General features: G+C 45.0%; 1 protein-coding gene across 1 annotated transcript in view; it reads left to right on the forward strand.

Annotated features, from left to right (window-relative positions):
• SND1 (staphylococcal nuclease and tudor domain containing 1) overlaps positions 1-26,310 on the forward strand; it is a 418,829-nt gene that overhangs the window by 265,938 nt on the left and 126,581 nt on the right. The window contains exon 15 of the mRNA XM_029233933.1: positions 4,603-4,744. Within this exon, the coding sequence (XP_029089766.1) occupies positions 4,603-4,744 (142 nt within the window). The remainder of the gene's footprint in view (positions 1-4,602; positions 4,745-26,310) is intronic.

Here is a 26,310-nt window from a genome sequence, read left to right on the forward strand (position 1 = left end):
TAAGATTGGTTGGACCCAAACAGCATTGTGCTCTGGAGTCCTTGAGCTTCAGGTCAGTCCTATAGATACAGGATTGTCAGCTCTTTTAGGGGAGAAACGCTCCTGGTTTGCTGGAGTGGGCAGTTCAGGCCGCAGCTATACCTGCAGGAAGCTTCATCACGTTTGATGGGCCTCTTTCGAGTTCAGTTTCTCAAGTGCTTGTGGAGTTGAATACCCCCATGGTACCATTGTAAGCTCTGCATGTATTTGGTTTTAGTTCTTTTTCCTATGATGTTAATCAAAGAGTGATTGTGATGATGGGAACTAATTAGCTTCATCATTAACAGTTCCCATTTGAGACTTGCACATGATAATCCTGAATGGTTAATTGTTAACTAATAAGTTTACTGATTCCCATTTCCCTGTGCTGTTCTGTGTGCCATGAGGTTTGCCTCTCACCAGTCCTAACCACGTTAATGCCTACTGTATGGCTATTTTCAATGGAAAAATCATAGAATTCACTTTGCTAACATCTAGTGTAAACGGACAGCCGAAATCCTGGTTCCAGAATTCAGAGAACTTTGATTTATGTAAGTTCTGCTCTTCAAGGATGCAGGGGACCTAGCTGTGTAAGTAGTGTTCTTGTGGACCTCTGTCCTGTGCCTGCCATATAAGGATTCTGCTTTCCTTGTTCTCTTTCCCACCCCACTCCCATTCACAACTTTCCCACTCTCCCAAACTTGGTAATTCATTGTATTCAGTTATTTCAAACGTGTGTTTGCTTACACAGGAGGGTACTTTGTAGAGGTAAGTTGCAGTCTCACTGCTGTAGGGATTTTTTTTTCTAGGCATTGACACATGCACCCACATTTACAAGAAGTTTAGCCTGACCATCCAGAAGTGAGGGCAGAGTAGGAGTGTATGATTAAGATGTCTTTATAACCTTTTCCACTCCCTAAGGATCATCCTGCTTTTCTTCAGCGTCCTTCAAAACCCTGCTCCTGTAAGTTTGAAGTATAGATATTCACATTCTTTGAAATGAAGTCACCCCAGGCATGTTTGTTACATCATTACTTTCTCAATTTCAAGGTGCATTGAGGAGGCGGAAACATTCCTTAAAGAGATGCCATCCACAATAGCAGGTTAAATGTAGCTAATACAACCTTAAATTAGCTTTTCTAGGAGCACAGGTAATGTGAAAAGTGCCAGTGCAACAAAGAGCACTTATCTGCTCAGCACTGCAGTTACTTCTTGATTATTTACACCAGTGGAGGGGAATGTTAGTACAGAAAACAAAACTGTAGCTCATTTATCTACATGGATTCTCAAAGCCTTGAGACTGTGTAACTCAGCTATGACAACTATGGCCAATAGATTCCCAGACCTCATGTAAACCGGCCACAGCATGGGAAAGCCGAGGATGAGGACTTCGCAGCTGGACTTCTAAGCAGAAATATTTGCTATTTAATAGTCTTACCTTGCAGTGAGCACCCTAAGTCTCAGTGTTGTTATCTCTTTAAATTTGAGGCCTTTAATCTTTGTTTTTAAAAATGTGTTTGGAGTTATAAGGAAATCTGTCACTTCACTAAGTCTTAGAAGGTCCTGCTTTGCATTATTGGAAGAAAATTTTAAATGTCGTGTTAATGACATGCTTTGAACTTGATCACTTGGCTGCCCTTGAGATCCACCTGGTGTCTTCAACCCCTCAGTAGGGCCTAAACTGGACTCCCTTATACTGGTTCTCATAGTCATGCTTTCTCTTATTTACCTATAGCTGTAACCTTAGAAATGAGTATTGGAATCTAGCACGTTGCTATACTTTCACAGGCTCTTTGGAAGGCAAGTCATTTAGCCATAGCATTTAGTCCATTTTCTAATAATCAAAATTCCTTAAAAAAAAAAAAATTCCATAGCTAAATTAGCAGAGAATGACTTACAGCTACATCACCTGAGGGAACTTGTCAATCTGCCTTGCCAGTCTTTTCTTTTGAGCCACTGAAACAAATATTAAAGGTTTCAAGAATTTTTGGATTGAAAAGGAATTTGCCAAGCAAAGGAACAGCTTGAGATGACAAGGAAAGACAGACACCATTGCCTGCCTGTGACTGAGATTTGAAAGAGGTGATATCTTTTGGTGATTACATTCAATTTAATTGGCTTTATAAGAATTTTTTATTTCTAAAACTCTACCACCTTGGACAAGATTTCCATCTTTTCCTTTAACAGGTGGTCCACGGGCATATCACCTGCTCCAGGCCTTTGGAGGATTTGCCTCAAGAGGATGGGGAGCTCCATGTCTTGTCTTACAGTTTTGCCTCTGGAAAGAGACATGGCCAATTGTGGTGGGCTTTTAAAATTTGCTTTCATGCCTTCGATTGTCACAGTTGGCTTTCACTTCTAATCTTTGTCATAATCGATGGCATGTCACATTCTCTTTGCTGTCCTCCTGTGTATTTCTGGAATAGGACTAAGTTGTAGGTTGAGACTTAGGAGGAGTGAGGAACATCCATTGGTTTATTTTTATCTATCTGTCTGTCTCTCTGTCTATGTGTCTTACACAGCTAATAGTAGGGCCCCTTTGTTTCTCCTTGATTCTCTGAGTAAGTATGTCTCTTGATAAACTAAGTAATCATTTAGCGAAATAGGAGAATCTGCTGCATTAAAGGTGTACCTGTGCATGTGCTGTTTTATTCCTGTAAGCATCTTTTTCTCAGGTAATTACGTCCAGGAGACAGTGATGAGCAAATGTCTATTTCTGAAAAATATAGATTACTGCAGTCTTGAGGGAAGGCCTTCTCTTTAGAGACCTTAAGTTGCCTAATGATTTGTGATAATCAATTTGATAATTGTTGACTTATTGGCTCAGTTCAGGAATAATGTCCCAGATTTATTCAAGTATGGCAAGAGGATTTTAATCAGGTAGTAGTGCCTTCTTTCCCATGGAGCATTTGTCTTGCTTGGCTGTTCTGGACTTCAGCCAACTGCTAGAAAGGCATTTTCCCACTGTGTGTGGATAGTAGAATGCGTATTTGTTTAAGTGTTCATTGGGGGAGTTTCCAACCCACTAAAGCTCATTGTTACCTTACCTTTTACCAATGTGCCCTTAGAAACACTGAGAATGGATGACTGCCTCTCCTTTTCTCTGGGAATCTGTTTGAAGGGAAGGATGAATCTCATTACTATAAATATTGTTTTCATCCCAGCCTACCTCACTGCTTCTGAATTAGAGGAGCCCCTTTGGCTGCTGTGAAGATGCTCAAATACTTGATGGCTTGTTAAATTTTCATTATCTGATGTGCATGAATTTAGGTGCAATAGCTCTGCCGCTCAGAGTTAGGAAGGAAGAGCTTGGCGAGTGCAGACGGCTTATGTCATCCGAGTCAGGAAAGTGTGCAGAGCTTGCTGTCCTCAGAGGGAGTTTGCCAGTGGGCTGGCTGCGCTGAAAACCTCCTGAATTCATCCAGTGACTAGTCCCCCAGCACGCGCCGTGTGATACTTCGATGCTTGCTTACTCTGTCATCTGTTTAATTAGCTTGAGAGACTGAAAGGACTTGATGGCTCTTAGCTCCTCCAAAGCTGAGAGCTCTGAGGTTCAGAAGGTCCACGATTTGGCACTCTTGAGGGTGGAATGCATGCAGTTTGTGTTGATGTGTGAAAAAAGTTTTAAAAGCCCTGTGCAGTTTCATGTGTTTTTATTGTTTCTGTAATTATTTGCGCTGACATGATGCAGTATTTACTGGTCCCTGTGGTTCACATCCTGCTGTTGCAGATTTCCCAGGCTGGGAACAGGAGCAGCGTGCCCCAGGTCCTGGCTCATCCCTCAAAAGCGTGGGGAGCAGGGCTTGCGGTATCGGTGCCCAAAGAAGGCTGCGCTCTCCTCCTTGTTAGGAAAACATAGCCTATTAAAGTTTGAAGATGAACTGTTTTGGGTTTCCTGGGAAAGGGCTTTAGGGGCTGTATCAGGAGCCGGGTGTCACAGGGTTTTTTTGTTCGTTTGTTTGGGGGTTTTTTAATGAAAATTAAAGGTTAGATTAATCTCCAAAGAAGGTGAGTATTGGTCTTCTCCCGTCGATTTTATGTAGAAGGAAGAAGAGCTCTTTTTCCTATTCCAGAGGAGTGAAATTCTCATTTCAGGCCACAGTCCTAACCTTTTTTTTTTTTTTTTTTGCGGTACGTGAGGCTCTCACTGTTGTGGCCTCTCCCGTTGCGGAGCACAGGCTCCGGACGCGCAGGCTCAGCGGCCATGGCTCACGGGCCCAGCCACTCCGCGGCATGTGGGATCTTCCTGGACCGGGGCATGAACCCATGTCCCCTGCATCGGCAGGCAGACTCTCAACCACTGCGCCACGAGGGAAGCCCCGTCCTAATTTTTATATCCACTTTAGTAATTGAACAGAGGGGAGAAGAGAGTGAGAATATTCTGGAAGCTTTTGATTAACTATATTTCTCCTATGAAAGTCACATCGGTATCTTGTTTTTGTCCTGGTTTCAGAAATGTCTGATATTCTAGGGTTTTTCGCCCAGCTTCCTGTGGTCTGCCAGACTTTTTGCCCTAGACCAGAGAGAAAGAAACATTTACCTAGATTCCATTACTTTTCTAACGATTCTTCTTTTCTCCCCCAGGACACCCAAAAAGCAAAGCAGTTTCTGCCCTTCCTTCAGCGGGCAGGTCGTTCTGAAGCCGTGGTGGAGTATGTGTTCAGTGGGTCTCGTCTCAAGCTGTATTTGCCAAAGGAAACTTGCCTTATCACCTTCTTGCTTGCAGGTAAGTCTTCTGTGTTATGTGTTGTTCTGAAAATTCTTCTTGGAGCTCGGAAGTCATCCCTGGAGGTCACATGCCCTCCTTTCTACAGGACTTGGAGCCCATGTAGGTCCTTCAGCCTCTAATTGAGATGTGAACACAGAGTTCCTAGGTTTGATCCTGCTGTTACTGCAGACCCAGCACTGGTCCTGTCCTGCTTCTCATTCCCGCCAACCACAGGACGTAGGAGTGCAGGACAGCTAACAAGACAGCCCGTATCCTCACACAGCCTGAGTGAAGGGAATTCCAGACATAGGAAAACATTAATGATGGAGTGCTCACCGTTGGTGTTGCCCATTTGGGATGGACCGCCCTGCTGTGTTAGTCACGGGCAAGGCCACAGAGGCGCCGAGACACTCTGCCCTTGTAGCTCCACAGGCAGTGCCACTTGTGCTCTTTTATTCTTTTCAAGTGTCCTTAGGATCCAAATCCTTTATGAAACCCCAGATGTGACATTACCTTCACAAGCCCCTGCGTCCCTGGTATTTCCCTCTTGCACTAAGGGTGCCATGCCAGGGCAAGCCTTCGTCCTTTACTTTGCTGACTGACTGTCCATCTTTCTTATCCTGTCTTATCTAGTAACATTTCACAGGCCAGCAAGTCTGTGTGTGAACTGTGCTCTTTGAGAAATTTACATGTGTGCATTCAAGGAGCAGACCGTTTCATTTCTTCCCTGCCGGCAGACAAGAAAGTTATTTATTTCCATCAGTACTTCGCAGTTGTGGTCTTTGAGGGAGAGGGTCACCCCACCCCGATATACATTCCCAAAGATTGTATTCCATTGTGTTTACCCACTGCACGCCACCTCCTCTGAGGCCAGCCTGTTGCCTCAGCACTACTTCTGTTGAATCCTGGGGTAGAATTTGCCATGTTTGCCATCCCCTGCCAGATCGCCTCAGCCTTGCTCTCCTCGAAGGCACTGACGGTTTCTTCCCCATAAGGGTCTCCCTCAGGCCCCAACTAAATGGATTGTTAAGTGCGATTAGTCACTCACCTAGCAGAAAGCCGTGAAGCTCACTGTTGCTGCCTGGCCCTCACTGCTCCGCGAGGCTCCTGAGCTCTCTTAAGAGGTTACTGATCACTGCCCAGCTCTGCAGGCTTTCTGCAGCTCAGGGGCAGCTCTAGAGAAGAAAGGCCGCAAGAAGTCCATACCTCGCCGAAGGGCTGTGCCCTCGTGTCTGCGAATATGAGTTGTAAGTAAACTGAGGGGCAGAGTGGCAGTGTGTGTGAGTCCTTTCATGGAGCATTTGTGCCCTTTCTCTTAAGATTTCTGTAGCGGAGTAGTTTCTTAGCAGTGAATTCTTGTTACAGGGTTTGAGGTATATATTCAACTCATTCTTTGCTCTCTGCCTGCAAAACAAAAGCATCCTCCTGGCAGAGCTTTATCCCAGAGGTGTGAAAGAGAAACAGTATTATTCTTTCCTGGAAACCTGGCTGCAGATCTGTAGGGGAAAGAAAACATTGAAGTTCTGGCTTCCAAACTTAAAACCACCTCAATGGAGCCGGCTCAGAGCTTTAAACCTGTCTTGCCTGGAGTTTTCCTGCAGAACCCTTCTGGTGGTACCTTGCTGAAACACAAGCAGCCTGATCACTCAACTCGGCATCAGCCGGTTCCTCTGTGTACTTGGCATTAATCTAAGCTTAGCAATTCAAAAGGCATTGCTTGAGTTAACTTACACTGTGAAAGATAGATTACAGAAGCAAATTCCTGGTAGAAACATAAGCTTTTCCATTTTTCTCCTGCCATACTCTATGCAGTTGTATTATGCATCTTCTGATTTCTTTAGAAACCTGGCAGGGATACAGGACATTGAAAAGCTGGAAAAGAAAGCCGGCCTCGGTTTGAATCATGGCTCTGCTCTGTACAAGCAGGGGACTTTAGGGAGGTTTGTTTTTTTGGGGGTTTTGTTTTGTTTTTTTGACTCTCTTCAAACGTTAGTTTACACATCAGTTAACTGGAGAAAGTTTCTTGCCGCTCAGGATGTATAAAGGTTTAGAGCAAGCCTGCCATAAAGTAGATCATCAATAAATGTTTCCTTCCTGTTCTTCTCACAAAGACTTAGTGAATTCATAACTAGAGCTTTCCTTAACTCTGTATAGAATGGCACAGTTGTGCAGTATGTGTGCACGTACCTGTGGCTCTACCACGGAGACTTTGACCTCCCCATTAATTCAAGTAAATCAAGAGAAGGAGCTAGGAGCTGTCCTAGCCTCCTCCTGACTAAGCAAAATGCTCACTAAAAGAAAAGCTACTGGCTTTCCTCTTTGAGTCTGGAGCAAGGAACTCTGCATCCTGGTAAGACACAGTCCTAGGTCTTAAGCGCTAGAGGGAAGACAGATACATGAACAAACTGTAGTGTTGGGTGTTAGGTGAGAAAATAGAATTATTTACAATGCACAGAAGTAGCACAGAGAAGAGAATGGTTGGTTAGGTGGAGATCAGGGATTGTGTATCTGAGCTGTGTTTTAAAGGACAAATAGGAGTTTGCAATGTTGTAAGGACAGGACGGGAGGGGAGGAAGAGAGGGATATTCTAGATAGAGGTACCAGCAGGTATACAAAGATGCAGAGGTATAATGCATTCTGATGTGTCCAGGAAACCATGAATCCTTTGGTATTGGTGGGGTATAAAGAGTCAAGAGTGGGGTAAGGCTGGAAACACAGATGGAAGCTAGTCTTCTGTGGAATATACTGTGGCCCCTCAGAGGCGCTCAAGGTATCGGGTGTGTCATGCTCACACTTGTGTTAAGAAAGTTTATTTTGGTAGATACATTGGTATACGTGAGGCTGGAGGCTGGGAGAGTGGTTAAGAAGCAAGAGGGATAGAGGCCCGAAATCTGGTGATGGAGGAGAGGAGAGATTGGAAGAGTATTTAAGAGGAAGACTTCCTAATTCAAGGAATGACTGAGGTTTTTTGGTCAAGGATGGGGGATGACATTGAGTATGGGAAAGAAAGTAAACAGGTCCAAGGCTTGAGTTATTGGGCAGATTTTGATGTCCACCAGTAAGGGCGACACTAAGAGTAGTAGGTTCTTGGAACAGATCGTTGGTGGTCAGAGATTTAGATGGAGAATCCTCAGAGAGCAGTCTTCTGGAAGCCAAGGGAGGGGAGAATTCCAAGGAGTCAGCAGTGTCGGATTTTACTTTAAAAGATCAAGTAGTTAAGAACTAGGGAGTGATTTTATACTGTTGATTAATTGGTAAGTCACAGATGATCTTCGTCAGTACGATTGGGGAGTAAATGTGGGCAATAAGGAACAGAATTTAAAATAGACTGCTCTTCACAGCAGTCTAATAGAATGGAAAAAGGAGTACAGAAAAGTGAATGCTAAAGGGTCAAGGGAACATTCTGAAGATGTCAGCATCTTGAGTACTTTTATAACGAATTCTTAGGATTGGTGCAGAAAGTGGCATGGATACTTGGAAAAGCTATTCGGTATACCTATTGTCTTCATAGTGCCAGTTATAGACTGTAAAACTCAACAAAGTCTCCTTGGCTAATGAGGATATAAAAGAGATGAAGTGAGAAGATATCAGGAACTTGAGAGGCACTAGTCTGAACAGGAACTCAGAAAGGATACAAGTAAATGTTTGCTAGGGCAGTGACCCTGCGGAGACAGAATGAATACGATGGAGAACATGGCTGGAGGATCCTAGAGAGAAGGGTCCCTCGGTCATCTGGGACCAACCACAAAGCTGAACGTCAGCGTAGACAGACACGACGCTTACACCGTGCAGCTGCTCACGTGGAAGGTGGTCCTCATGGCACGGCTTGGCAGCTCTCTGTGGAATGTGCCCTGCACCCTGTAAAGTTGACGTCTGCTGGAGATGACGTTAGGGTTGTGATTCTCAAGGGGAAAGTCAAGAAAATTGTTCAGCAATCCCATATGTGCTGGGATCATCACTCCCAGCCTTTTGGAGAGCCCTCTGGATTTCAAGGTGGGGTGGACACTTTCCGTTTTTACGTGGCCTTTTTTGGGCAGACGGCCCCGCAGCTTGATAGGGAGTGGCATTTGGCCCGAGCCAGCTGGCCTCTCCGTCATGGTTCCTGCACCCCTGCATGTGGAATGATTGCTTGGTCAGATGGGATAGCAGGTGGGGCTGGGCAAAGTCAGCTGTAGCTAACAGGCCAGCGCCTCCTGAGAGCTCTTGCCCTTCAGTCCTCTGAGCACCTGGCTTAGGTTCAGCCGGTGAGCAGGTGACCTTACCGCCTCAGAACTGAGACGGTTCAAGGTCCCCCCGCCTGCTGCTGTGGCCTCCTCCTATGTGCACTTACTTCGTTCTCAGAGGCAGTCACAGGAAGTTCTTGTCCTGAGTTAACAGAAAGGTCAGCATTCCTCAGGCCCCCAACACTTGTTTAAAAGCACCCTTTTTCCTCATCTAGCATTTAGTGAGCTCCATACATTTCCTCCTCTTAGAACAAAAGCAGTTTACCTTCAGTCTTTATTTTTAGTTCATTTTCACTTGTCCTGTGTGTCACCTTTTACTTAGTATCTCGTCTAAAGGGATACGGAGGCACATATTTGCAGATTGCTTGGCCCATGATTCACGTTTTTATTTCACAGCACCGGTGGGCCTGGAGCGTGTGCCTTATTGCTGTGACCTTTATATTATGTTGCCCTATTTTGCATTACTTTCTTAGCTCTGGGCTACTTGGGTCATGCTGAGGGCACAGTTCAGGAAGTTGTCCTGTTGGCTAAGCATAGCAGGTATCAAATTAGTGCCTGTAAACCAAATGCCTGAATGAGAAGAGGGTAATAATTTGAGGTTTCAGTGTAAAGTAATCTAAGGAGTCTTGTGTCAGATATTTGGAGTCTTCTAACTCACTGAGCCTACCCCATTTACATTTCTGTGTTTGTTCTTAACGGTGGGACAGCAATAAGTGCGAGGAATTGTGGACCGAGGCAGGTTTGGCATGGTGGGGAGTGGATGTCTGTCACCTGGGGTGGAACTCACTGTACAAACCAGCAAGAATGCAGCAGCCACCTGGCAGGGGGTTTCCATGTGGATCACAGCAGGTGACTTATAATTAACCAGTTACCTAGTCATATGAAACAAGACCAGAAAATGAGACTTTTCTTTGCCTGCCCTTTGGCATTTTTCAATTTTTTTTCTCTTTGATTACAAGTCCCCTCTTGAAGCTGCCTTATGACAAGGGAGGCAATAAGGAGAGGTCCTAGATGTCTAGGGTTTGATAAATGGTGGCGGGAATGTGCATGATGAGCTAAAGGGTTGGCTGTGTGTCCTTCCACCCTGAATGCCTTTGAACAGAGTACCTCATTTCCTTCTGTCTCTGTAATGTCTCTTCTCCAGCCAATCCTAATAGGAATATCAACTGCCTGTTTCAGTAGACCAAGAACTTTAATGAGAGGAGAGGGAAGGTGAACAGGAATATCGTCCTCATCTCCTGGCCCCAGGAATGGTGGATCCCCATTGATTACCAGTGCCTAACCAAATTAACACACCACCAATGTATGTTTAAGTGAGAAATCCCATTCTGCTATCACAGAGGTGCTAATGAATCAGGCTGTTGTTGTAGTTGTGTTTGCTGGGCTTCTATCCTTAATTAAGCAGTTACAGGGTCTGCTGATACTTATGAATTCTTTTCAGTTACTTTAATTGAATTGCAACTTAATGGATATTTGTAAAGTGGAGTATTCTTTCTCTTGGGACTTGCTCATTTGGTCCTGTCTCTGCCTCCTACTTGCTTCCAGTTGGGTCCCATTACTGGAAATGGGCAGCTTGACATGAAACTTTTCTAGGGCTGCTCTAGTTGTTCACTTTTAAAGGTATCATTGTGAATTATACGAATTACATTCGTGTCAGAAGGTCCTCTAGGGTCACTTGTCAGGAAATATTAGCGCAATAAGCAGGTTTGGGGAGACTTTTTTAATGAGGCCAAGATTTTTATAAACCCGCTAAAAGAAACACAGTCTCTGATAGCTTGTGGATGATGCTTAAATTAACCAGATAATTTCTGCTTTCTTGAATGTCTTTTAGTCTAATAGTTGAGACAGCCACACGAAAAACTTTAACAGGGAAAAATAAAATGGAGCTATGAAAAGTATAGGCAACATACCATGAGAATGCAGAGGAAAGAACAGTCAATTGAGGAATGGAAAAGACTTCCCAAGGGAGGTGGTATTTGAGCATCCAGGAAGATCTGGAACATTTTCTTTTGGCAAAAGCTGGGTGCGATTCATTTAGGCCAAACAGCTTTGCCTGTATCATTAGCTCTCAGGAAGAGTCGCGTAAAGAAATGGATGGACTCATCAATCATTTTTCCCTCTGCTTTTGTCTCGTCGTGTAAATCTCTTTCTTGGGTCTCCCGCCATGGAACATTCAGCGCTCTGCCCTTAACTCCCCGTCTCTGCAGGCAGACCATCACCCATGGTCACGTGGATGGAAGTGCAAGCCTACTATTACAGCCTGATTATCTTCCATCTTTAGATTGTGAATCATCCCCAGAATGAGCCTCGTCATGTTTGTGGGTCACTCAGTCGCATGGCTATTTAATAATTTTTTATATCCACTGGGCACTTTGCTAGGAATATTGAAATGCGTAAGATATGGTGCTAGCCTTCAAGCAAAGTACTTGTATCTACTGAAGTACAGGATATATAGACATGAAGAAAAAATATATTTGTAAGAAGTGTAAGGGGAGGAGAAACAATTCCTAGCCTTTTATAAAATTATTCTTCTGTGATACTGTCAAAAAGGCTAAGGCAATCCTGATTCATAACCCGGAAGTACAGTATCCAGAGAGGGATAGAGCCAAGTGCTGGCTCAGCCGCGTCAGTTCAGGCCTGGAGTGTGCTGTTCCATCTGAGGACCACGCTTTTAAGGAGGACATCAGCAAACTGCAGAAGGATCAGAAGACAGTGACCTGGGTGGTAAGAGACCTAGGAAGGCCGGTACCCAAGGACCAGTAGAGGCATCAAAGGAGACGTACAGGACACAGTCGAGTGTCTCAGGGTAAAAGAGGCAAGGATTCAATTTTTTTCAGTAGTCATTTTAATTTTCTTTTTTGATTGAGACAGAGTAATAAAGACATCAATAAAAATAAGATTTGTTCAGCATGGTTTAATGGCAGCCACAGACCTTGGAGCTAGAACACTTAAAGATGCATTCTTGCTCTCCCGCTTCCTAGTTAATTATTTCCATTAGACTGGCCTGCTTATCTTGGTGTGATGCTGGGACCTAGAGGTGAGGGAAGCAGCAAGGCCCATATGGCAGTTCCCAGCCAGTCAGTCCAGAGGCTCCAGCAACTGAGGGGGAGAGAGTCCTAGTGGTGGCCCTACCTTCTGCGGAGTCAGTCTGAGGGGTGGCACAGCCTCCCAACTGGGATGTTCTGCCCTCACCATCTCATTTGGGTTTCCCGTGCCAAGGAAAGAAAGATGCTGATTTATCCTCAGTTTCTGGATAGGCCCATTGATTGCCTCTGGGTGGATAGGTCAAAGGTAAGTGAAAAGAACCCTTGCCTCCTAAGTCCTCTGACTTCTGCCTTTTACTCTTGCTGCTCTGGAGTTTTGATATCAATGAGATAGGGGGAAAATATCCTGCAGAGGTATCAGGCCTGTTCTCTGCAGTGCTTATGAGAGCCAGTAGAGTGGCACAAGAGGGTCAGACCTGTGAGTTTTTCCCCAAGGGTTCCTTTTTCCATTTCTTCTCCTCCCCTCCTACTCTAAGGTTCTTTCTGAGTCTGTTAGGCTGCCTTCCACCTGGTGGGCATGGGGGGAAGGAATGGAAAGCTTACAGAGCTCTGATGGCTGTTCTTTGCTGGAGTCTTTCCAATACCAGCACCTGTCTCTGGTTGTGCCCTGATGCGGTTCTAATCCGATTCTTGTGGCGTCTCCAGAAAAATAAATTTCAATGCGAATATTTCAATGCCATCTTGTCAGCCTATTGGCATTTTCCACCAGCCATTTAGTAGTAATGGTGGCAAACAGTAGCATCCACGATTGGGCTACTCACCACTTCCCCACCCTGAGGGGGTGTCTATTTGGCCAGCCTAAGAGTAGGAAATTGCGTGTCCTGGATGCAGGAGAGGGAGTGTAAATGGTGTGGTAATTTGGAATTAAAGGGAAATGCTTAGAAATCTGGTAATGGGCAGCCCTGGGGTGAACAGTGTGCACTTTGCCCATAAGACTTAATCTTGGTTGCTGTGGGAACCACCTTTCACATTCCCCTTTCAAACAGATATGACTGGATTTTATTTTTTATATTTTTTAATAGATTTATTTATTTATTTTTGGCTGCGATGGGTCTTCGTTGCTGCGTGTGGACTTTCTCTAGTTGCTGTGAGCGGGGGCTGCTCTTCGTTGCGGTGGCTCCTCTTATTGCAGAGCATGGGCTCTAGGCGCACAGGCTTCAGTAGTTGTGGCTCGCAGGCTCAGTAGTTGTGGCTTGGGAGCTCTAGAGCGCAGGCTCAGTGGTTGTGGCCCACGGGCTTAGTTGCTCCACGGCATGTGGGATCTTCCTGGACCGGGGCTTGAACCCATGTCCCCTGCATTGGCAGGCAGATTCTTAACCACTGCGCCACCAGGGAAGCCCATGACTGGATTTTAAAAAGCAAAAAGTTCTTCATCATTGAAAAGTGTCTTTGCCCCCAAGCCCCGGGTCTTTGCACACCTTGGGTTCCTTTCAGAAAGTTTTCCTGAGGCTTCCCCAAACTAATGGGATGGATTTGCCAGAGTCTCTTCCTGGCCCTTTATATAACAGCACTGACATGGGCATTAGAACACGTGGTGTCCAGTATGCGCAGCTAGCCCAAGCATCCTCTCCTGTTGCCCCTGAGGGGGCACCATGGGTTTCCACTTAAGGAACTGGATAGGACCACTGGTCACGTCATGATGGGCTCTGAGGAAGCCCAAGGAGCTGTGCTCGGTCTCAGTGCCATGGGATCGGTCCCAGATCCTGATGTAGGGCTGCCAAGCACAGACCTTGTAGGAGCAAGGACAATTCACAAAAGTTCCTTTCATGTTTGGAAGGCGTCTGAGACAACCGCATTCTCAGTCGTGGTTTTTCATCATTAGAGCTTTTTCCCATTTATTTAAATTACCCACTTAATCCAGGCCTTGTATGTTTTCAGGGTTGTTGTTTTTTTCTTCTTTTTAAATAGATTTACTTATTTAATTACTTTATTTATTTATTGGCTGCTTTGGGTCTTCCATGGCTGTACATGGGCTTTCTCTAGTTGCGGTGAGCCAGGGCTACTCTTCGTTGAGGTGCACGGGCTTCTCATTGTGGTGGCTTCTCTTGTTGCGGAGCACGGGCTCTAGGCGCGTGGGCTTCAGTAGTTGTGGCTCGTGGGCTCTAGAGCGCAGGCTCAGTAGTTGTGGTGCACGGGCTTAGTTGCTCCACGGCATGTGGGGTCTTCCCGGACCAGGGCTCAAACCCGTGTCCCCTGCATTGGCAGGTGGATTCTTAACCACTGCGCCACCAGGGGAGCCCGTTTTCAGGTTTTTTTTAAACCATCCTTTGCTTATGATAAAATAAATGAGAATCTACGTCTCTATTCAGCGGCCTTTGATTTCTGGACATACAGCTCCCTGCAAAGTTGACTGACAGGCTTCTAAATGGGCTTTGGAGAAACTTTCTGTTTAAGCTTTTTGGATTCCCTGTAGTTTTCCTTATTATACTCACGCTTTACAATTAGCAGTCCTGAATAAACCCTAGTAACTCCCATGCTTACCTTCACTATATGTAGGAAGATATTTAAATGGACTAGTTAGTTAGTCTATGGCGGGTGGAGAAGTTCCCATTTCCCTGCCCTGGTGTGCCTCCTCTTCCTGAGCTTGTACATCTGCTAGTGATTTTTCTAGGGTTAATTTGGGTGTTTTTATTTTTAAATTGGAACATGGTGTCTGTCTCTTCTCTGTGTGTGTTTTGGATGCAGCCCCTGTGCTAGGCATGCGGTTATTAACTCTACTGATATACCAGTTTGCTCATTAGCATTTGCATTTTAAATTACAAGCTAGAGCAGACGACATTTATGCTATATTTGTACCACTGCCTTCTTCATGAATGATGTCGTATGTGCAGGGACTGCAGAAATAACTCCTCTAGGCCCCTGAGGTATTTTAGTCTCTTCTTCAACAAACTATTTCTTTTTTACTCTTGATTCTCACTGTTCGATGGAAAAGAATTTAAAAATCCCCTAAGTTTCGCCTTATTTGTGAGCACTGCTGATTTGGATGTGCTGATGACAGACCAGCCCTTCATATCAAAAGAGGCCTAGCGCATGGAGTGGCCTCTTTCCCTTTCACGTGATGCGCCTGAGGAGCAGTCTGCTTTGACTAGAGAGGAGAGAATTTCTTCCCCACAGTTTGGTGGGTGGGGAGACGTGGTAACAGATACTTGTTTTCGCTTCTATTCAGGCTCACACCCCTCTCTTCTATAGTTGAATAGTCAGAGGTTATTTTTTAACATCTGTTATTGCTTGGCACTACAAGGGGAAAGAGAGGGAGATAGTATATGCCTTCAAGGAGCTTCTTTTTGACAAGAAACATTTAGATTACACCACAATACAGCACATACTTAAATAAATTCAGTAGTTAAGTTCTCTTCGGGGAACTCTTCCTCTTGGCACATGGAAACTCCACTGCCTAGATCATAAGAACCAAGTCAGAAGTGCCCAGTCATGGATTGTGGACCTGGGAATGGAGCCTCCTAGGCTGAGGCATGCCCAGCTCTGCTTCAGCCAGGGTTTGGCTGGTTTCTGGCAGCAGATTGAGGGCCGGAAGTAAAGCTCTGGTAGATAGCTGTGCATTCACGTCATTGTGCTCTTTCTTTGTGGTAACAAATGTTGGTTCTCTGAGGTCTGTCACAGGGACCCTTCCTCTTGGTGAATTCTGGCTTTTAAAACACATCATGAAAAATCCAGGGAAGTGACACTGGAAAATAGATGTGCATTCTAGGTAATAAATACAGAGGTAGGTAGCAATTCTTTATCCATTCTGTCTTGCCCATCAGCTTCTCAAAAGAAGTTTAAAAGTTTGAAAGGTCAATGGGCACGACAAACTTCATGAAGAATTGTTACCTACCTCTGTATTTCTTTTCTTCCATGACAATGGTTTCTGTTTCATGTCTGGTGTACTCTGTTAGACGTGTCCTTTAGTGGCTTCCATGAGCTCTGGCCTCCAAACACAGGAGCCTCAGTGTTTATGTGTTTATTTATGTTTTTCCCTATGTTTTTCCTTCTCTAGTTTCTTTTGATCTCTGTTCCTGTTACCTGGCAAAATTGTTCTCCAGAAACTGAGTCTAGGGGGCTTCCCTGGTGGCGCAGTGGTTGAGAGTCCGCCTGCCGATGCAGGGGACACGGGTTCGTGCCCCGGTCCGGGAGGATCCCACATGCCGCGGAGCGGCTGGGCCCGTGAGCCATGGCCGCTGAGCCTGCGCGTCCGGAGCCTGTGCTCCGCAACGGGAGAGGCCACAACAGTGAGAGGCCCGCGTACTGCAAAAAAAAAAAAAAAAAACAGAAACTGAGTCTAACAAGGCAAGTATAGATGGCATGGAGGAGATGAGCGGGTCCCTGGAGTGTTTGGAGTAATAAGCAAAGCATGAGATCCAGTGGCTGGCGTCACAGTGAAAGTACGGGGCAGATGAAGGTTCCTTTGGGGTGTATGGTGGCAGGCATCTAGAGTGTTCAGTCTCATTTGTAAATGCTACATGAGGATGCTGGTGGAAACAGTTGAGACAAACAGCTCACTAAAGACCCAAGGAATCCCACAGACTCTTTCATGACATCTGTTATCAGGTGAAGGACTGCTTGCTGCCCATCACTTCCCAGCCTGCTGGGGCTCCAGAGGAGAAGGGATGGGGTTGACTCCCTGAGCTCCCCCAGCTGCCAAGCCATCCAGCCCCCTCGCAGTTCCCTGCACCTTCCTCCACTCTGTCCACGGGTTCTGACAGAGACCTTGAACTAAGTGGGTTAGGAATAAACTGCTTGAACGCATTTGTGCCGATAGCTTCTCTCACCAGCTCTCTGAAGTGCTTTTTGAAATACACAGGAGCCCTTTGTAAGCTGCTTTATAAGCTGTGAAGTCCATTGTCACCGTTCTCTGCAGCCAGCATGCCTCTAACCTAAGTAATGTGGACTTGGCTCCTGGACAGGGCTGGGGATTGGCACCGTCAGCAGCAGCGCTGCCCTCCAGAGTCACCAGCAGCTGTTGCAGGTTGGAGGATTTGCAGAAATTGAGATGGCTGTTCCCAGATATTGGCACTTGCCTGGTGATGAATGACGTGTCTGTGCGCGGGTACTCTGTATGCTTTCCTTCGGCCTTTTCTTCTCAGCCCCTGATTGTGGCGCCCGCTCAATGGCCCCGTTGTGGAGGAGGGTGCTGAATGGAGGGGTGAGTGGCCTGCCTCTACCGCCATTCCCTCCCTCCATTGGCCTGAACTGAGACAGTAAGAATAGCTCTTTGATCCCCTGAACTGGTTCTTGGGGCAGGAATTTCGTGGCACATCGCGCAGATGCCAAGGAACTAAGAATCCAACCTCCCGAGGCCAGAAAAATGAACTTCACCTGAAAGAGAGCCACGTGATCCCCACTTCCATTACTCTGGTGTCCTTTTGCCTTAACCCACGCATCTGTACCAGAGTGTCCAGAAAAGGTCTATTTTGATAAAGTCATTAATGGGTGGTATGTTTATTTCTGATGTGATTGCCCAAGAGTGAAATTTTTAGGGGTTTGTGCCACTTTGTATGATTCCTTCTTATCACACACAGTCATGCATATTCATGTATGCATATGCTGAAACTGGTGTTACAGTGCCATCTCCTTAGAGATTAAACTGCAAAGAAACTGTCATGAATGACCTCTTTTAAGAGACTTGCACCCTCCCAACTCTAACCTCTGCCATGGTTCTCGCACGTCACCTTTTAATTTTGTCTACTTTGCCACTGTCTGAAATTTTCTAGTTTACTTATTTGTATGTTTTCGTGACTCTTTGTATCACCAGAGTGTAAGATGCTTGAAGGCAGGGACCTTGTCTTGTGACTGCAGAATCCCTGTACTAGTGCCTAGAACAGCACCTGATCCGGAGTCAGCATTCACTGGACAGTTCTTGGATGAATGAATGGATGCACACGGGTTCTGGGCTAACACTTATTAGCTTATTTGGAAATTCTGAAAACAAAATAACAGCACTATTACCATGCAGAATGAGTGCTAGAGCCACAGCAGCCCTAAAATGGAAAGCAGAGTACCAAACCGGGTGCCTGTCTAGAGAACTGGACTAAGGCTTAAAACTGCCCCTCAAAGTCACATAACCTCCCTGGGCCTTGGACTTTTTCAGAGAGTGAGGGGATCGGATTAGGTTTCTCTCGAGATTTGAATCTCTCATCATAGTAATAACCTTAGTGAGCATTATACGCTGTGAATTAACTCATTTAATCCTTACCACAGCTGTTAGGTGGATACCATTAGAATCCCCATTTCATAGATGAGAAAACTGAGGCCTAGGAAAGTTAACTTCCTAAATAAAGAGCAGAGCATATTTTCTTGATCTTATCCTATGTGCTGTCATTTAGGATGTGTTGCGCAACTTGACGTTGAATGTACTGAAGGTCTTACCTCTTCTGTTTTTCCAGTCTTCCGTCCATTCATCTCATCTGCCTGTGCTCTCTTGTTGGCTAGGAATCAACCAGATGCCACCTTTCTTCTGGGATGACCAAAAGCAAAGCTTAAGAATGGGATGGTGGTGGCCCTTTTTAGGAAATGTAGTAATGTGGATATGAGATTTTAGTTGTTGTTTTAGAGTTTGGATTTGTTTCTTGGCCCCAATAGGAACACACCTAAGCTGAGAGCATGGCTAGGACATGTGACTGGGGAGGAGAGAGAGAGCAGGTCAGACCTGTGGGATGGGTTTATGAGCAGGGCATTTATGGACAAATTAAACTTTAGCCCTGAGTAAGCAAAGTCCTAAGCCAGTTATTACTGCTCTGGCACTTCTAATGGGCCCTATGCAACCCTTATAAATTATTCAGCGGCTTTACTAAGAAAAGGCCGAGCTACTTGCCTAGTCCTGGTGATTCTTCAGTAGAGCTCAGAGAGAAGAGGTTAGAGGGGCAGCAGTACTTATCTCCAAGGAATCCTCCTTTCTCATAAGGAGATGAAAGGGTTAAACTGACTACCTCAAGTAGCAGAGTTTTGACGGATAATGCATAAAACTGTTAATATTGGAGATAGACAGAGGGCTTTCCTCTGAGGAGATGCCTGCCAAGGTTCCCTGGACTGTTAGATCTGATGCATATTTCACAGTGTCTTGATTATGGTGGTTAAATGTCCCAGGTTATCTAGCACTTAAGCATCAGAAGTTGTTGGGTTTTTTAAAATAATACTCGTAACATTTTATTTTGTTATAATTTCAAATTTACAGAAATGTTGCAAGAACTGTGCAAAAATCTTTGTTACTTTTGTTGAATTGTTAACATATTGCCTCATTTGCTGTCAGTGTAGTTTTAGAATCAGAAGACTTTTGCCAAATTGCCCCTCACATCTGTAAACAGTGAAAGATAATTTTTTCCATCTCATACAGAATATACTTTAAAAAATTTTTTCTTATGTGGTCACTGAACTTGTTCCCTGGCAACAACCATGATACTGCCCCAGTTTGGAAGATGGGCTGTTACCGCCGTACATCCTGGCTTTTCTGGGCGACCTCCTGCTTTCCAGCGCTCTATTCAAAGTTCAGGCCAAGTGTCAAGCTGATGGGTCTTTTTAGTTCAAAAGATATCATTATAGTAGCTTTGCGGGCTCTGTCAGCCCCAGATGTTTCCAGAGGTGAGGGACCCTGGAAGTAGCACTTAGGGCGGTGGTCTCTAGCCCTGCTTGGACACCCCTGAGAAGGTGTTCATCCCAGCAGATCAGCACGTTTGCTCTCTGAGCCCCTAGAAATGATCCGGGCTTTCTAATCTTACTTCCTTTCAGATTTCAGTGAACAGTGGATCTGATTAAAGCAAAGTGACTCATTCATACACACACCCAAGCATGTTTGAGTTCTATTTTTTAAAGGTGCTCAGAGAATATCGGTGATTTCTTGAGGAACTCTACATTTATCTGGACTCTAACCTGCGGCAAGCTGAGGGGGCACCACAGAAAGAGGACTCAAGGCTGAGATTCCCCAGCATGCCCTGTAAAAAGCCTGGCACTCCCGTTCAAGGACCTGACTGCTTGTCTCACAATTCATGGCGCAGAATTTCCAAAGAGAGACTCTTTTCTTTTTTCTTTCAACTTTGCACATTCTTGTCATCCTGTTTGCTCTTCTGCACCCTCTCCCAGTATTATGTCTTTGTGACTTTTCACAGAAACAATACCATGTTGGTATTTGTGCTTGTTCTCATTGATTCTCTCTTTCTCCTTCACTAGAGTGTTTTTTCGTTCGTTGGTGAATGGCCTTGATTTTGTAACAGTAAGAATTGTCACAGTAACATTTACCACCAATAATTAGCATTTGTACTTAGGCATTTTGTCCCCATTGCTTTCCATGATCCTATGGAGGACTTGACGAGATTGTTACCTTTTAGTACAGCTGGAAATATTCAGCTTGGTAGAGTTGGACTTGGAGGCCCAATTTTAGGGGAATAAAATTGGTGAAAGGTGAGTTTGAGATATTTTAAAGGACAGTTGATGATAGAAAGTTCACTGGACGAGAAATGGGAAGACCTTGTTCTCATCCAGACCCTACTGCTGACTCTGGCCTTTAACAAGGGTCACACGGGTACCTGTCCTCACTCCTGGCTCCCCTTGGCTGTACGCTTACAGGCGCTACCCCAGCAATTGTTAACTCCGGGATATGGTCCCAGCTTACGTGGCCTTGGATTATGTTAAATGCGAGCTGACATTCTTTCTAGCCCTAAAATGCCATGACCTTATGGACTCTTCCCCATTGCTCAGGAAATTGAGTTGATTGGATTTTTGCCCTGACATAAATGTGATCTGTATGAGGAGGTGAAGACAGCTTAGAAGACAGCTGGTGTCTTCCCTCAGTTCATCAGATAAACACTCTAATTGGATGGCAGGGCTCAGTTTTGAAGTATCCTGAGCTTAAAAGTAAGCTAGCCAAGGGCTAATGCTAATCGATCCAGTTCTCAGAAGAGTAATTAGGGCCCTAACGAGAAGAGGATCACGTGCTTCTAGGATGGCTCCAAAGAAGCCGAGAAGCTGCCTTGGGCTTCTTTGGAGCAAGCTGCTTCTTTAGAGCGCAACCTTTGCTCAAATTTCTCCCATATGTTCATGTAGGACCTGTGCCCCTCCGTGGCCCAGCTGTCTTATGTTCTTAGGTCTCTTCTCGGTGGGGTTATAGATTGATTGTGCTAAGCATTGGTTTATCCTGGGTTTGTTTTTCTTCACGTGCCCACTCTTTAAAGCTACAGACTTAAACACATAAGCTGAGAAATACATAAGTTTCAAATTCTGTTAGAATGCTGGTTCACACACTTCACACATGAGGTATATTGAGGGTTTACCTTTCGCAGCAGCCCAATTAGTAATTGCCAATACTGCTTATGTACGATGGTGTGGGATTGCTAGCCGTTGCTATGAGATCCCTCACTTTTCCATTTCCTGACTCATTTTACACTGAACAATGCAGATGTGCAGAGATTTGAAGGGGAGGGATGATAAGACAGGGAGCTGGCGAGTAAATGAAACTCTTCTCTTGAATCCCTTCAAATGGCAGGTTCTCAGTACTCATTCAGCTCCTGCCCTTGTGGAAGCTTGTTTCCCCTAAATCTTTAAGAAAGAAGGAAAATAGTTTGACCTTTATTTGCAGCAAGCTTCAAAGTAGTTCAGGTTCAGTACTTAGCAGGAAGATTGCCTTTAATGAGCCAAGTTTAGAGGAGGTGGATTTTAATCTCAGTGCTCAGAAGGAGAGGAGATGCGCATACACAGTGAGAAAAGTATGTTTGTAGCTTTAACTCTTACATTTGAAACAGAACCAGTCCCCCAGCAGCATTTAGGAACCAAAAAACCTGCGTGCGTATTTTTGTTGTTGTTTTTTTGAGCAAAAAAGCATCTCATCTGTAGCATGTGCCTGTGTGTAGGGTCTTGAATTTTTAAAAAAAAGAAGACAAAACACCCTTTACTCAAGTCACTCAGAAGTCACCTTTATTTACTTCGAACTTCATCTGAGAAAGAAATTCCTGTTCCAAAGCAAAAGCTCTTTCCCCTTCTTCCTGAGCTCCCTCCCTGCTCAGGATTTGGCCCCAGCCTGGGGTGAAGTGTGGGTTAGATTCTCTACAGAAGGAAAAGGTGCTTCCCTCAGCCTTTGTCAGCGCTAATGGCCAGCTGTGTTTAATGCTCTCACTTTGTTTTTCTTTCCCTGGTTGTTTGGTGAGCCTGGTTTTATGCTGAATAGAAGATAAGCGTGCTTACTGATCCCTCCCCTTCCCGCTCATCCCTCCTGCTCTCACTGCACTGGGAAGAAATTCTTGATTTGCAATTTAGAACTGAGACTTTAGAGGGGGCCTGTCGTCACCAGGACCCAGATGGGAACCGGCTGGCACTGACCACTGGCTGCTGCGGGTGGTAATATTTACTTAGAGACACAGGATGGTTCCTGGGCACTTCGACATAGGGCTGAAACTCACTCCCAATGAGTTCTAGCATCATGTTTCTCAAACTCGGCAGGTCTGGAGGAGGGTCAGAGATCTTGCATTTCTAACAGGTTTCCTGGTGAGGTCAGTGCTGCCTGTTGACAGACCAGTCTTGATTGGAAATGATCTAAATCTGTTTTCCTTTTTTTTTCTTTCCCTCCTAGACTTGGAAGTTATGAAATCTCCACTGCACACACAAATCCTTAGTGGCTGTGAGAACAGGTTTTGGAACCAGTTCCCCTCTCGTCTGCGCTTAGGCTCCCCCACTTGCTAGATACTTGTAGTTTCCCCATTAAAAAGTGGGGCTGAAAGGGTGTTACTGTGTAATGAGCAAATCATTCCTGTGAAGTGCTTCTTATCCAGTGACCAGCAAAAACCCCAAATGGCCATTTTGAGCCCAGACTTGATTGCATGATTTGAATTCTGTTCACATAGATGCTGTCATCTGGGGAGGCCTCAGCCTTGAGGCATTTTAGGGCAGTGCCTTCTTTCCCATCCCTGAGACTAGAACTGTGGTCTTATTGTGATGTTCCCTTCTTCCTGCTCACATTAGCCCTTGCTTTTTTTTTTTTTTAATAATTTTTTTAAAATTTATTTATGGCTGCGTTGGGTCTTTACTGCTGTGTGCGGGCTTTCTCTAGTTGCGGCAAGCGGGAGCTACTCTTCGTTTTGGTGCGTGGGCTTCTCATTGCGGTGGCTTCTCTTGTTGCAGAGCACGGGCTCTAGGCATGCAGGCTTCAGTAGTTGTGGCTCGTGGGCTCTAGAGCGCAGGCTCAGTAGTTATGGCACACAGGCTTAGTTGCTCCACGGCATGTGGGATCTTCCCGGAGCAGGGCCTGAACTTGTGTCCCCTGCATTGGCAGACAGATTCTTAACCACTGCGCCACCAGGGAAGTCCCAGCCCTTGCTTTTTGAGGGGTGTGGAGCATCCTCATTTGGTCTGTCCTCATGGCCGCATCTTGTGGAGCTGGAACGGATCTTTTCTGCCATGATACCTATATTCAGATCCTCTGTGTGGTATAGCAGAGTGGGGCAGTTAGCCCTCAGTGAAGGATCCCCAAGCAATGTGCCCAGTAGCAATGGAAGTTGCCAGTTAAATCTCAGCTGTATGTTAGGTTGCAGACTCTTTTTTTTTTAATACATCTTTACTGGAGTATAATTGCTTCACAATACTGTTAGTTTCTGTTATACAACAAAGTAAATCAGCCATATGCATACATATATCCCCATATCCCCTCCCTCTCACCCTCCCTATCCCACCCCTCTAGGTGGTCACAAAGCACCAAGCTACTCTCCCTGTGCTATGTGGCTGCTTCCCACTAGCTATCTGTTTTACATTTGGTAGTGTATATATGTCCGTGCCACTCTCTCACTTCATCCCAGCTTACCCTTCCCCCTCCCCGTGTCCTCAAGTCCTTCTCTTATGTCTACCTCTTTATTCCTGCCCTGCCACTAGGTTCATCAGACTCTTAACACAGAGAGATACTGTGTCTGAAAAGGAATTCCTTCTAGTGAGTAAAGCTACGTTGTTGGGACAGAATGTGATGGTGAAAATTGGAAGGTGGAAATGTGAGGTCTGCTTGGTTGAAGAATGCCTGAGTTCATGGGCCTTTCACAAATCCTGGTCTCTTCCTTAGTAGTGAGTGTGGGAATCTCAGCAAATGCCTCAGGTTTTGTATTTTATTACTGAAAAAACAAAAAGGCTACTTTCTCTAGCACGGGATTCCTTAGTTCTTATTTGGCCTTATTTTAGGCCACATGTTGGAAAATCGACATTTGCCACATTGAGGCAGCCAGCTTTTATTCATCTGTCTCTTCTCAGCTTCTGACTTTTTCCCAGAGAACTTTGCTGACTCTTGGACTAGAGTAAGCCCTTCCCCCTTATAATGTGTTCCCAAAGTTGCCCATAGTTCCCTGCCTTATGCTTCCATAGAATCCTTATCGAATATAGACCTTCTCTAGTTGACTCACAACTCCCCGAGTCTTTGTGTTGTTTGTCTCTCTTGCACCCACTGTGGTTAGCACAGTCCCTGGCACACGGTAGGCACTCACTAAATTTCTGTTGACTAAGTGGAAACCTCACTTACTTCGAGAGTCACGCGTTCTTCAGTGGAAAATAGGGAGCAGGAAAGTTCCTTACGTTCTTAAAAGTTCATCGCAGAGCAATTTCTGATCTTCGTTTCTTTTGGCACACATTTCTAAGATGCCCATGGGCTTTTGCTCTGTAGTTGTATTTGTGACACATGCGTTTGTAAGATTCTCTCGAGACCGTATTCTACCTCCAGGAAGCAGGAGTGCACATAAATAGAGATCATCACTATGTCCAAAGGTCAGGCAACAAGCCACAGAAGGTGCAAGCTGATGGAACACACTCGGGGAACGGGAGAAAGCCAACTTCACTGAGAAACTATTAGCTCTAGGCTGAAAATTAAGAACTCTTAGCTCTCCTGTATCTTTTCAGACCCATGACCTTAGCAGCCCCTGGAGATTCCTGAGCAGACCCATCAGCCACCAAGGAGAGCAGCTCTGTTAGATTTTATGGCTGTTTGCTTTAGCTTTGCGTGCTAGTAGCTCATTTTTGACATGACAGGCTACAGCAATCCACATTTTTTCTGAAGTTGCTTATCAAAATTGAAAGTGTCAGATACCCAATATTTTGAGGCCATTAATTAACTAGAACATTTTCATTTATGCGGATGCCTGTAAAACATCTTTATCAATATATCTTGACCTTTTTCCCTAGTGTGGGTGATTGTTAAGACAAGTAAGAAAAGCATGCAGTTAAGAAAGCAAGCATCTGTGATCAGGTGTTTGACTCACTCTGGCAGTTCCTCACCCCCCAGCCTCTTGAGGTCTGCTAATGGGAGCAGAGGGCCATGTGCTAGAATGTTCTCTTCCCTCCTCCCTCTGGCTTCACCTCCCACACACAGTTCTCATTCATGATTCCTACTCCAGTCTTTTGTAGTTTCAATCCCATTTCCTCTTTATTTATGCAAGATACTTTTATTTTTTCCTGCCCCTAATTTTTTTTTTCTCTCTCCCTCTTCCCTCTGATAGGAAAGGGGGGTGGGCAGGAAGCTTTCTATGGTAGGACTTGTGAACCAGCGCCTGTGCTCAGTGCATTTACTTGGATTCCTCATTGAATCTCCCTTAACCCTCTCAATCTGCCCTTTATTTAATTTATCATCATAATGTTCGTTTGGGGGGCAGTAAAAGAAATACCAAGGGAAAGTTCTAAATGCTTTGAATCAAATGAAATTTTTTCCTCATCTTATCAGTGAATTCTTTTCACTTAGATTTCAAGCTGTTGCAAAACAAGTCTTGTTAATTTTCATTTATTCAGAGGCTGCTTATCCCATTTGGCAATTACCACTTCCTTCCCTGCTCTCTCCTGCTGCTGCTCTTATCTTAGCCTTTTTACTGTTCCTCCTCCACCAGAGGGATGGAGAGGGGAGTGGATAGAAAATTTAAACAGTAAATGTTGCTACTTTTTTTTTTCATGAGATCATTGTGAGGCAAAAACTGACAACAGTTATGTTTGGAAAATTGGATTGACTTTTAAAAATTCACTATCTTACAAGTACTTCTTGGTGTTGTGGGCAAAGATGGATGGGCTGACTGATGGAGAGAGTACAGAGGGCAGCTAGATGAGTGCCTCTCGATGGAATGAGTCTGGCACAACCTGTCTTCCTTTCTTCTCTCCCTTCAGCAAATATTTATTGAATGTACACTGTGTTCTGGGGACAGAGTGGTGAACAAGACAAAGGCCCACCTTTCTGGAGCTAGCCGTGGGTTTCTGTCTAGGGGTGCCGTGCTCAAGATCTTACTTGTGAAAATACGTATCTCCACTCCCCCCAGGATGCAGCCCGTGAGCCTCTTAAGAGCAGGAGCCTTTGTTACCTACTCAAGTAGGATCGTTGGGCCTTCGCTCA

This window comes from Monodon monoceros, unplaced genomic scaffold (assembly GCF_005190385.1).
Source record: "Monodon monoceros isolate NGI ecotype Baffin Bay Population unplaced genomic scaffold, NGI_Narwhal_1 Super_Scaffold_2, whole genome shotgun sequence".
NCBI lineage: Eukaryota > Metazoa > Chordata > Mammalia > Artiodactyla > Monodontidae > Monodon > Monodon monoceros.